General features: G+C 36.1%; 1 protein-coding gene across 1 annotated transcript in view; it reads right to left on the minus strand.

The window, feature by feature from the left end:
* Positions 1 to 9,781, minus strand: part of LOC139691195 (importin-4-like) — a 28,088-nt gene extending 18,307 nt beyond the window's left edge. Inside the window, exons 1-9 of the mRNA XM_071588923.1 lie at positions 9,620 to 9,781; positions 9,194 to 9,366; positions 8,921 to 9,095; positions 8,658 to 8,843; positions 8,299 to 8,556; positions 6,451 to 6,648; positions 4,789 to 5,007; positions 4,444 to 4,705; positions 3,011 to 3,396 (exon numbers count right to left, since the gene is read on the minus strand). Of these exons, the coding sequence (XP_071445024.1) occupies positions 3,011 to 3,396; positions 4,444 to 4,705; positions 4,789 to 5,007; positions 6,451 to 6,648; positions 8,299 to 8,556; positions 8,658 to 8,843; positions 8,921 to 9,095; positions 9,194 to 9,366; positions 9,620 to 9,682 (1,920 nt within the window). The 5' untranslated portion in view covers positions 9,683 to 9,781. The remainder of the gene's footprint in view (positions 1 to 3,010; positions 3,397 to 4,443; positions 4,706 to 4,788; positions 5,008 to 6,450; positions 6,649 to 8,298; positions 8,557 to 8,657; positions 8,844 to 8,920; positions 9,096 to 9,193; positions 9,367 to 9,619) is intronic.
* Between the last annotated feature and the right edge of the window lie 3,875 nt (positions 9,782 to 13,656).

Raw genomic sequence — 13,656 nt, forward strand, 5'->3', positions numbered from 1 at the left:
TTTAACCTTGGGAATTACTGCATTTAGGTGCACATCAGTGGATGATTATGTCAAAAGAACTGTCAAGTCATCTCTCATAGCTTTCTCAATCATATCTTCAGTTTGTTCATTCTTATGGGATGCACAAATATAGGATTCTTTTTGGAGAACACGCAAAGTAAATATGGAAAAAAATTGAAAGGTGCCGCTTTAATTTGTACTCTGGAAACAAAAGTTACAATGATTTAGTCGGTTGGGTCACCAAAACAAGGCAAATTCTGAATGACACACATGGTCATACAATCATAGTTTATCAGAAGCTGATAATCCTTGGATATTTTCCAAACATCTTGGCCAGCTACCTTACTAACAGAACTCTGTGGGAAATACTGTCTGGTGTATCACACAATTTGTGACGTCATGAAAATGAAACAGTTTCTCCCATTTTTGCACTATGTCCACAGATGTCATACTGTTTCAACTGGCCAGCTATAATCTTCACAACCACAAACTTACAACAGATTTAAAGACCATTTATAATGCTATTAACTCCATCCCTGACAGCCCTAAACTGCTTTCTCTGATATACTTGCCAGAAACATCCTCAGCTGCTCGTAACCACTCCTTACTCTTACCCTATACACATGTTCCTAGAGTATCAGTCACTAAACACAATCTATTCTTCAGCCACTCTTCTCTCTTAAACTCACTTCTTGCTACCAATGTTCTATTTTCTAAGAAACTAAAAGATCTACCTCACTTTCCAATAACTAATTAAAAACTTCAATTTCAACATTTGCTCATTTTTTGTGACTATAGATGCATGCATGCATTATCTGTTATTCTGTGTTTACAGATTCATCTTTTTTTTACGTGCAACTATAGATTGGTAAATTTGCTGAACATGGAGAATTTTTCTAAATAACTAAATCAAATATCTGTTTTACCAAATGGTCCCGGCAGAAAGTGCTTCCTTCTTAAACAGAGCAAAAAAATAAATGAGAGTACTCCCTAAAGGAGGGACGATAATTGTTAGAAATAGAAACATTTAGAGTGGATCTTCATAATATGAGTGTAATCCGTTCCACAATCTTCTCGTAAAGCGAAACACTTATTAAAAGAAATAACTTTTTGCACATTTGTTAATGTAAAATACGATAATGCATTCCAAGCCAAAAAAAAATTATGCACTAGGTTTATTCAAAGAAAATTAAGTATACATTCTTTAGGATCTTGGTTCACATTCACCTTTTCTTCTGTTGTGGAATGGAACAACTGGGGAAGCAAACTCGATTTGTTAAAGCAAAAAAAAATCTAAATAAATTGCTAAAAGTACCTAATTCCTTCAAACTAGAAAGCAGTCTAAACACATTCTTTTGCTGAGCAAGTTGTTTTCCTGCCCAACATCTATAGTCATAAAGTGCATAACTCACTGTGTGAATTGCTCGTTGAACGAGGTTCCACTGTTTTTATACTATTGATACTCCATTTTAAATCTTGAATTATCCTCTATTTTCCTAATTGCCGTTTGAGTTACTACATTTTTTAAGTGATAGAGCAGGTTTTGTATGCTCATGACTTAAAAAAATGTATTAAAAATGAAGTAGATTGGAATAGATAGATAGATAGATAGAGGTCTTTATTTGGGCAAAATTGAGACTTAATGGCCCTTTCTTCCATTTAACCCATGCATATATTGGGAATATTGATCTTTGAAAATAGAATTATGATGAGAGAAGCGGATCATTTGCTAAAAATCCATGGGATTTAATGGCAAGTGGCTTTCATTCACTGAAATTCCATGCACAACATGTAAGTAATTATAAAACGAAAGATGTGTGTCCCAAATAACAAGCGTGAGCAAGTTGAAAATTGCCAACCCTAAACTATTTACACAATTAAACATTGATACATACCTACTGATAGTTATTGAGGGATTGAAATGTTGGAGTGGTTTTATTTCAAGTGGAGCACACAATTTAATTTTCAAAATAGTCTCCTTTTAAGTCAAAACAATTGTTCTAACAATCCCGTGAATATCCCTATAATAGGTGCCATCATCTTCCCAGCTGATGGAAACTTCTTCACCTTTTTCCGAGCAGGTACACCCTTTGCACTCCACTGTTTTGATGCAAAGTCAGCAAATGCGGCATCCCACAAGCAGATAGCTTGAACATGTCATATTCTTCAGCCAATAAATTAAATGCTCTTCCTACATGCCCATAGCCGCACCTATCTCTCTTATCTTAAATCAATGGTCTCCAGGATCTTTTGGCAGACTTAATCAATGTTATTAACAGTGGTCGTAGTTTATGGCCGCTTCAAATTCTCATAATCAGCCAAGCTGGTTTGGCAACATTTAAATTCAGCTGCCCAAAATTTCAAGTTCATAAATCATGCTGAACATTCCCTGTACACAGTGTCCAAATCATCTATGAATTGCACATGCATTTTGCCTTTCAAAAACCAATATTTATGAGCTCGATTCTCAATTTTATAGTTTTCCTACAATACCTCACAACAACTCACTCAAACGACTGTTTAACAAAAACTGAGGGTCCATAATGGCAGAAATTTTAGTTAGTGCCTTTCAATGCAAGTGCAAAAAAAAAATTAATTCCCCAACTATTAAAACGATATTTCCTCCTTTAAAGGTTAAAATTACGATTGCTACTCTGATTGAAGCCTCTTAAACATTTGATAACCATAATAATAGGAACTATTATCAATAAACATGACACAAGCACCTTGAGCCTAAAAAATGCCAGTTTAAAAAAATGAATCATGAAGGACTTGCTAAACTGCATGAATTACAACACAAAGTATGAGGAAGGACCCAGTGTGAACAGACACTTCCCTAAAAGAAAAACCAAAAGTAAAATGCACACGTGTAACCAATCCCCGAATCAACTGAATGGAAGGGCTCTAGAAGGTACAAGAAAGGCCGAGAGTGAAACCAGAATAGCGCATGCAATACAAAATTGCAAAACTGAAATATAAGCAATATAAAAAATATATGAGAGATACTTACAACAATCCCTTCGCAGCTGCGAATAGATGACAGCATTAACTCAACAATGCGTGGTAAATTTGGACCCATATCTTCCCCAGCTACAGTTGAAACAGAAGCAATGAGGCCATAAGCACTCTTCCGAATATCTGGATCATCACATTTTTCTGCTATGGAGAGACCCGAGTTGATACATTCATGAGCCAATGGCTTGAAATGTGCAGCACCAACAGTGCGGGCCAACACTCCCAGTGTGTCCAATGCCTGAGCTTTTAGCTGATCCTCATCACTTGTGCTGTCCCCACTAACACCATTTTCTCCTGGATTAACAGTATCTACTAAATACATTTTGAGGCACTCCATTATTCTCGGAAAATAGGGTATCATCTCTTCTTTGGCTGCATTTGCTACAAATTTGAAAAGACAAGAGAAATTTTTTACAAACACACAAACCAGGAGTTTCTTCAATGATCCACCATTCATTTCTCTCCACCCAAAGTGAAAATAACTATGGGGCCAGAAAATGCACAACTACCTTCTCTGTGGTGGTGATAAACCTAGAATGCCTCTGGCTAACTATTCCATGTTGCCATTTAAGGCTATCACACCCCTTAACTTAACACTCTATGATATAAAATGAAGTAACACTAATACAAACAAGCTTCTCTTGGGTAGAGTTCTTAGCTAGTGGTGTAAATCACTAAATGACAGAGTCATCATGGAGAGGTCTCAAGACTGATCTCCTTGAATGGCACCAAGAGAGGCAACCAGAAGTGGCTACATGTTGAGGATGCACATATAATCACTAAACTGAAAGTTGAACATGGATTTTTTTACAATATAACCCACAATATCAGAGACAAAATGAGAGATAATGACACCTCTGACTATCTTCAATGATTTAAATGCATATATTTATGGCAGGTCCAGCACAAACATGTCTCTCTCATTATTGCAGTAATTAGAACAGTTTCATCAAGCATATCTTACAATGCAACAAAACAAGGTACGCAGCAACTACAAGCTACCATTCTGGAGAATGTTTGACACACAACACTGCCAAACTGTATCACAACGAGCACATCAATACAGTATAATCACCCTCTCTGCAACTCATCTCAACAAGTTAATGATGTGTGTGCCCTTAGCAATGCAACAACTACTCTTTTGGTTATGTTGAGTAGCAGGAATGATTTCACTGTGTTTACAATCATGGTTTTCTACAAAATGACACACATGATCCATAGAATTGTTTAAAGTTCATTTAGGGGACTTCAATTAACTTTTTAACAATAAATTCTGTTTAATTCACTTGCATACCGCACATATAATTTTGGCATTTCAGCAGAACCCTTCACCCTTGAAATGGATCATGCTTTCATTTAAGTGCAGGCATTGGCTTGATGCACTCTATTACTGCATGCCTTGAAAGGCAATTGGGAGGCTAAACTCACCTGCAGAACCTATGGCACTCAGGGCTAGCTCTCTGAGATTGACAGAGTTAGCTGGATTCAAGGCAGTGAACAGTCTTTCCATTAGAATTGGTAAGTATGGCAGTAGTTTTTCGCCCAAATTCTCGCAAAACATTTCCAGAGCATAAAACATTTTATATACACCAGGAGGCTCTTTGCCATCCTTCTGAAGCTGAGCACATAACTGGGCCAAGTATTCAAAAAGCACAGGCAGAAGCTCTGATGCAAAGTTACTAATTTCAGGCTGAAACAAAGAATTTCAACATTAGCAGAAGATTATTTAACAGTTCAGTTTGGAAGAATCAAAATTTTGATCAAAATTTCAACCTGGAGGTGCTCTGAAAATCGGCCCAGAGCAAACAGAGCAGCATTCCTGACGACTGCTTCTTTGGATGTGATACCATTGCAAATGCAGCGAAGCAAAAGCTCCAAATACTTTGTTCTTATACATTCAGCACACCCCTCTGCAAGAACAGCTAGTGCAATATAGGAGGCTCGTTTGGCATATACATCCTCTCCCTGAAGAGCGGGTTCAATATACTGCAGCTGATAGAGAAATTTGAAAGGAAAAGACATGACATTGAGCATCTACATATTTCAAACCATTCAAGCAACATTACAACCACTCCACGAATGAAGTGTGCTAACACTTCTGTGACTCTATAATACCACAAATGAAAACTTTAAGAATGTATAGATATTAATTAAGGATTCAAAATGAACAACTTAGGCTCATACCATGGGCTAGTCAACATACAACCAAACAATTGTGATGTTAATAATTCTTCAAGGGCATAATGTATATCATGAAATAGCACAAAAAAAGACACCAGCATCTGCCTCCATCCAGTATGTTTCCCTAAGTGGAAGACTACCACGCTGGAGAAGGTGAATGATGCCGTTATGATGCTAATTAATCAAGATGTTGAATAACATAAATTAAAAGACCAAACCTTGCTTTACTGAAGATGCATTGCAGCTGTACAGAGAGGCTGCACAACATATAAATTGGACATAACTGGAAGTTCCTCTCTTCTGTACAAATGGAGTAGTAGTTTTGAGGGGAGGCGACCGACAGCTGAGGTCATTTGCGCCATAGGGGATGGATAGTAAAGGATGAGGGGAGGAGAGAAACCCGGCGTCGGCATTAGCCTACTCTTTACGAAAGGCGCCAAGGGGTCCGCAGCTTAACGTCCTATCCGACGGACGGCGAACTCACTCAAAGTGCCCTCCACAAAGCACCTCAAGTGGGGATCGAGATACCCCTGAAAAATATTCAATACCGCCGGGATTTGAACCCGGCGGTGTTGAATATTTTTCAGAGGTATCTCGATCCCCACTTAAGGTGCTTTGTGGAGGGCACTTTGAGTGAGTACGCCGTCCATCAGCATAACTTCAACTACTGTTTTGTTCATAGCTATTTTCATACCGCAATGCCACGCTTTTAGCTAGATATTGCTAATTCAAGTAGGACAATTACAGTGGCAGTAAATGTATATATGTATATTCTCATGTGCTATAATTATTCTAAACCAAAAAGAGTCTCAATTACTTTGTAGATAGAAGTTCCTTAAACAACGAAGACTGCATCAAGAAAACAGGGAAAGTGAGAACAAACAAACTGAATACAAGGTTCAACTTATACATGGAATTCAAATTCTCACCTTCTGCAAAAGTAGAATATGGGTGTGTATAAATATCATAAAATTATGGTGTTGCATTAACCATTGCAAGTAAAAAAAAATTCATAAGCTGTAAATTAGATTATGCAAATTGAACTAATAATAGCCAACTTAACACAAATTTGCATCAGCTGCATATGTGCCAACTCAATTTCATAGTTGACAGACATGTGAATACTATTTTGGGTGATGTGATTAGTGAACTTTTTTAAAACTACCATGCCCATCACCAACGTAATGGGTTTAATTAACTTTGAAAGGTGTACCCACAGTGACTCACTTGCTATTTAAGCTAAGAGTTATTTACCATAGGTGGAATTAATTTTTCTGGTGGTATATGCATAGCTAACACATCCAGAGTCTGCGTGGCACATGCCATAGGTGTACTGCCCTCATTTTCATCAGCAAAATAATCCTCGTCATCATCATCATCTTCAGGTGGAGCATTCATAACAAAGAATAAAGTATCCAGGATACCAGGCACTATATTCTTTTTAACAACGGACTGTGAATAGAATCAAAAATATTATTCAAACATACAATCAACATTTTAACAAAAACAAACCACAAGAAACTTCACTTCACTCTACACATGAATCCACTCCATAACCCTCAAGTTCCTTCTTATGGTTCTCACCATCCCACAATCCCCAAATCATCTAGGTAAATAATTAAGAAACTTTACCTGGCTCATAACAATTAAAAGGCAGCTTTTATCCCCAAAAATTGTATTCTAATCTAATGGGGTAGACCACAAGAAAGCATACAACTTCCTTCTTCAAGCATTCCAACAAATAGCATTAACCCAGTCAGATTAAATGATCAGAAGGTTTTCCAAACTTTCAATACAAGAACTGCAGTAGGCAGTCAGCATAATGTTAGCATATGTCCTAAATGACAATAAAAAAGTTAAGCAGTTGTGACTTGTGACATTGTTAAGGACCACGTCTAGTGATTCTACTTCTGCATTACTTGTCTCCATCCTTTACCCTTTCGTAATATCAACAAAAAAGTTTTCTTCCTTTTAATAAGCGGTATAACCCCATCTGGTCAGTATGAACCCATCTGATTGTTGACATACTCTATAAATCCTGATCATCTCAATAACATAACGATTTGTCTAAAGTTTTGCTCTTCATCCATCACAGATTAAATCTTTAGGTCAGCTGTTTTAAAAATCCTTATTCAAAAATTTTCATTTTCACCTTCCAAAATACTCCCCCACATACGAGAGCCAATTCCATTTCTTATTTCCCTGCAGTGATAGCTTTGGGAATTCAGGAACAGCATGTTCTGACGACAATTGCAATTTCAAAATGGATTACAGTTGCAATTCTGTAAAATCCAGTAAAAAAGCTTTTTATATATTCTCCTTGGGGGCATTTTCAATGCATGGGAAAAGCATTTCCAGCTTTGAATTTTAGTCTCTAACCCGGATGCACCACACAGTTATTCAGGAACTTTTTAGTATTCAGGAACTATTCAGTTATTTCAGGGGGTACTTTCAATTTATACTGGTGTGCTGAAGCCATGTACAAATGTTTCATGACAGCAGGTCAAAATTTATTTTACATTTATTTTATATGTTATCCATATAATTTCACATTCTGCTTAATTAAGTCTCTCGTTTGTAGATAATTCTATACCAAAATAGTTGTTCTACATTCTGTAAAATTAGCGACAGATCAGATTGTCACATTTGTACAGCTGCTAACCACAAAAGCCATCACATGTACATCTTAAGCTAGAAAGCTCCAAAAATAACGCATAGTTAAATAAATGAATTGAGTTACAGGGAAATGGGCTTAGAAGATATTTATTGTTCTAGGTAATATGTGTATCCGTGGTTTGGCTTCACTGCCAACTGAGCGTTAAAATAAAATTAGAAGAATTTTTGTTCGCGGAGCACCTTCTATTCTTCCTAACTTTGTAAGAGTATTTCTGAGGTCCCCCCCACCCCACTTCACAAACGATGAGTCTCTTGAAAAAGATAATCACAGAGCAATTTTCCCATCAAAGCTATCTTCTCTTATCTATGGCTATCTTCCAGCTACATGCTCAAACAAATATTTGTAATGTTAGCTATGTATCTGGACTATAATCTTTGATTCACTACCAACAGTTAAGTTCAAACAAGGCAAATAAAGAGTAATACCTTTTTCTTTAGTCTGGTAATCCATCCAATTTGGTTGAGGGCTTTCACGCGAACGGACGAGTCTAAAGATTTGTCTCTGGCCATAGTTAGGCACATCTGAACCAGAGGCTCGATGTGATGCACAACAACAGTGATGGAGCTCTCAAACATGGTCTCGAATATTTCCATGGCTTGCACACCACGATCCTCATCAGCAGCCACTTGAGCCCTCACAATAGCCATTAATTTTGGCATCAGCTGATTCAGCATACTTTGTACCTGAGTGCAAAGGATTATCATGCTTATTTGAATTGTCTGTTCCATGTAACCATAAATTCCTGAATATAAATAACACATTCTTCTAACGTTTTCGGACTCACGTTTGCATCTGAACCAATCACAGGAACTAGGGAATTCAAGGTGAGTACAGTATAAAAAGCAAGAGGAGAACCCAGATCTTGCAACGAATTCAGAGTGCCATTAAATAAAAACATCATGGATGACAGGTGTTTCTCGAACTGGTCTGGAGATATTTCGGTTATTACACTCAGCGTGTACATCCCCAACTGTGAATTGGATGGAGAATTACTATAATTAAATAAAACTCAATCACATGCACAATAACCGTCAACCCATATCGTACCTCTTTCTCCTCGTAATTGGCACTGCTGGTCAGCCGTTCGAGAAACTGAAGCAATTCCGGCCAACTCTGTCTTGGAAATTCATGTTTTACTAAAGTCCCGATGAACTGGGCTATTGAATTCTTTACCAATTGTTTAGGCTCGTTTACTAAGGCTTGGACAAGCCCTTGTTTTATGCTTTAAAGAAATGGTTCGGATTCGGAAGAATAAATTACGGTCATGTCATGAAGGGACTTGTTAATTGAAACTACAGAAGTATAGTTTTTGGAACATACCTATTTCTCACTTCCACAGTAAGTTTTGCCCAGTTCTTACTTTTGGAGAACCTCTTTCTAAGCAAAACAGCCGCATACTGACGTATCTGCGGATTCTCAGCGGTAACTATTACATTGCACAGTGCCGGTATGACCTCAGGATCCTTAAATGCTAAGGACAATTCCCCAGTGCCCTAGAAATGAAAAAGTAACTACTTAAACGGCATTAACACACCTCCAGCCTAGTATCACTCCATCCATAAGTTCTAATTTTCGCTGGGCAGACCTATCTCATGCAAATTTCTACATAATTAGGTTACGAAAATTGTTTGACAATTAGGCACATGTGTCTTACAAGCCGATCACATTTCTGACAATAAGACATGGCATTAATGAACCACTCAATGTTTTCAACGATAAATGTTTAATCTTATAAATTTTTCATACCTGCTGAATTACGGCGTTGTCAGCCACCAGCAATTTTGCTAATATTTCTTCTAAACCAGACATCCCCGCTTAGATATTAACCCTTAGATATCTCGTTCGTACCATCCCTCCACCGATATAATTTCGCCGAATCAAACAGATCGATATATATCGTGCCCGTCTCACCTTCCGACGACTACACACGACGAAAGGAGGGGAACTTTACTTCGAGGGCGATTATTGGCAACAAATTACGGCAACTATTTGAGGTAATAATGCAATTGTGATTTATTTGTAAACGCACAAAGGAAATAATGACGTGGACGAATTTCAAACGTATTCATTCGCCACATGCAGTCTAGTGTATAGTTTTGGTCATTTTAATCCGCGGGTATTTTAAACGGTGGCAGAAGTAGGTGGCCTTCGTTAGTGGAGGGTCAGTTTGGTAGTGCGTTGCTACAAAATTGTGGTCGGCGTCATGCAACTTTTACAAGTATACGATTGCGAACGAAGTATTCAAGAAATGACTATTTGGATAACATAAAATAAACCTAAAGCCTAATTAAGAAGAAACATTATTCAATTTTTTTAACCCATATGTAAAGGAGGTGCAATTTCCCTCTCTTCTTTTAGACAACTTCCACGTCAACTAATTAATTTATAATCTGTGTTTCTATGTATACATGCTACAAAACTTTGCTGGCAGGTATCCAAACATTACAACATGCATTGTCTGTTTATGGCTAATATTCCTCAATTATAAAGAATAAATTTTGCTTGTGCGATATTTCCAGCTACAGCACCAGTATTTTCATAGAATCAAAAAGAGCTCTCAGAGTAATGACAGGAGAAATTCCTGAAGTCCATACTTCCTAAAATAATCCTCTCACTCTACATTGTGTATTAATTTTATAAGCAATAGCATTTGTCAAACATAATACCCATCTATTCCACATGACTAACCAGGAGAGCACACACCAAAATATGAATATACATGGCAGATGAAAAATTTTTACTCTCACAGAAAAAAATACTAATTAAATGATAACATAATTATTTAACACAATACATTATCACTTCAAATTAGTTTGAAAAAGTAGCGCATTTAAAACCATAATTTCAGCATACCCAAAAATCCATTTAATTTATTTGCTGGGCACTTAATCAAATTGTAATTTCTTTCAAAACTTTGTACACATTATGTTCACTGTAAATACTGTTCATCAAGCTTTTTCATGAGTTCGTTTTTGGCCTCAATGGCCAACTGGTATAACTCAATACCAAGGAGACCTGCTGCTTTTTATTGATAACTAATGTTTCATAAGATAAGCAAGAGAGCTAGTCAAGGAAAAAATGGACTTATTTTTGTTTCAATAATTTGTGGCAATAATATTAAATATAGAAATTTTGTGAAATAACCAAACTGCTTACAATTTTTTTTTAATTGTCCAAACATGGTAAATATGCAATGGCAAAAACTAAGTATTTTCTTACACCTTGAAGTAAAATTCCAGAAATAAGAAAAATATTTAAATGGGCATATCATCATAACACACTAATCTATTTAAAGAATTTTGTTCCTTGCCTTAACTAATAAAACAGGTTTAGTGTTTCTGGCCAAGTTAATAAAATATAATTAATAATACTCCATGAAAAGTCATTCTTTTCTACAGGTGCAAAGGGCATGGAATACATTCCCAGGATCTATCCAAGTTGACAGCTATGAATTTTAGTGGTGATCACAATTTTGTACTCTATGAGCATAATTTAACGAATAGAACTATTTTCCTGTCCAAAATACACAGCTATAATTACAATAGCTCATCATTCTCTTAGCTCATTGAGCACAAATTTGTGCTCTATGAACCTACTTAACCAGTAAGAAACTATTTCCTCTTTGAAAATAAATAAATATGGAAAAATGTATATGACGACATGCCATTCCTAATTATTATTAATAAAGATTTTAGCAAGTAATAATTTTAATAACCTGGAAACTCAGTCAAATTGATGGTAATTACTTTATGTTAAAAGGAGGTAAATTATGCAATATAGGCCTACCTTTTCTACATACATTATTGAGTACAACAAACCAAGTATTACAGAAAGAAATATAGCAAATTGTTTAATTCCACTTAATGTTTTAATCTTCCGACCCAAGTTTCAGTGCATAGTATCATCTTCTGGTATATTTTTAAGCTTTTTCTCCAAAGATATATTTTTCTGGCCATTGGGTGAAAGGAGGCATTTTGGGATTGGACAGGAGTTGGGTATGGGGTCTAGCCTGATCCATACCCATGCATAGAGTATGCTTACTTGAAATGTAAGGATCTCATCATTCATATATTTTCCTTATCTCGTTAGAGAATTTAATTCACCTCACTTGGAAATTTTGTTCTGTTAATGCAAAATCTGCTAACCCTATACATCCTTAATATTTTGGCTATGTATTAATTGCATTTTCAAGTTTCTCGAATGGCCACTATTTCATTAAACTGCGAATTGAACTTGGGAAGGTTCTTCCTTATTTATACACATATTTAGTTGCTTATCTAACTACTAATTCACACGTAAAGTACCATATTTTGAGTGTTACTGCAATGACAGGTACATATTAGTTCTGCACTGAGGATAGCTGCTGTTATTAAATAAATATATAAATGAGAAGTTATCATAACATTATTATTGCTAAGAAATGACAGAGATATCTGGATAGCATTAATTCTACTTATTAATTGATCCTTATGTACACAATGTTGTAAAGCACAGCTATTAATGTTGGTTTGCTTTGTTTCAGGAAGCCATAGATTGAAGTAACTCTTCTACTGACAAAGGAGATAGCTTCAGGCGTCACTTTGTGGAAACGATACATATTGCAAAGGAAACACTTGGTTTTTCCACATAAAATATTTATTCACGACCTAGGTTTCGACGCTCAGCGTCATCTTCACCTGAAGATGACGCTGAGCGTCGAAACCTAGGTCGTGAATAAATATTTTATGTGGAAAAACCAAGTGTTTCCTTTGCAATCTTCTACTGACTCCTGTTCAGAAGCAAACATGGCACGACCAGCAATCAATGAAATGTGGCTTTGATATTTCGCCACATCCAACATATTCTACCTATCTCGCCTTACTTTCAAAACGCAACAAACATTGCAGGGTCAAAGATCTGACAAACACTAGGGATGTCATTCAAGAGGTAAACCATTGGTTTTCAATGCAATCCGTAATGATGGCCTACAAAATGTTGAGAAATGCTGGGAGAAAAGTATAACTCTGGATGGTGACTATGTAGATAAGTCTTAACAAATACGAAAAAAAAATTAGGTTTTCATCTCAATCGCTTCTTGGCTACAATTTAATCTTCACAATACTCCTTGAACCTAGGTCACTATTTCTAGGAAGAACAGTCCTTTCTAGGGCAAATAAGGGAATAAGAGTGAGGTGGGAAAGGTTCAGACAATAAGCCTTTTCTGACTTCAATAAATGTTCGTAATTCCCAATTACAATTTTTGAGAAGCGAAACATTCAACAACTTATGAAGCAGAATATTCAGCAATCATTGTACACGACAATGGTAAAATAAGTCAAAAGCACCAAAATGCAGTCCAAGCCAACTTAAAACCTTATCTTTTTGTATCAAGATTTTCATTTTAATCAGATTTTTTTTTTTTCATTTTAAGTGGGGAGAGATTAACAGCACTTCAAGGAAGGATGGTAATGCCAACATGAGTCACATGCAGGCTTCTTTCGATTAATTATTCAAATATTAGTACGTGAAATTTTATTAATTTCCTACTACTCAGGTCTTTTCAAAATGTTCAAGTGCCAAATTTTCATAAATGCAGAGATAAGTTTGTGTTATTTGCAATTCTGAAAGGCCAATCTTTGACCCTTTGAATTTTATAAAAATGAGATCACAGCTTCTATGACATTATTTTTACAATTAAGTTCAATTCAGAACAATAATAGTAATATTGTTTACATGTAGTAGCCATCTTGGTATTCTTAAGTGTTTTTGACTCATTTGAGGATCAGTTTGACTATATATATATA

This window comes from Hetaerina americana, unplaced genomic scaffold (genome assembly GCF_022747635.1).
Source record: "Hetaerina americana unplaced genomic scaffold, ioHetAmer1.1.p SCAF_30, whole genome shotgun sequence".
In the NCBI taxonomy this organism is placed as follows: domain Eukaryota; kingdom Metazoa; phylum Arthropoda; class Insecta; order Odonata; family Calopterygidae; genus Hetaerina; species Hetaerina americana.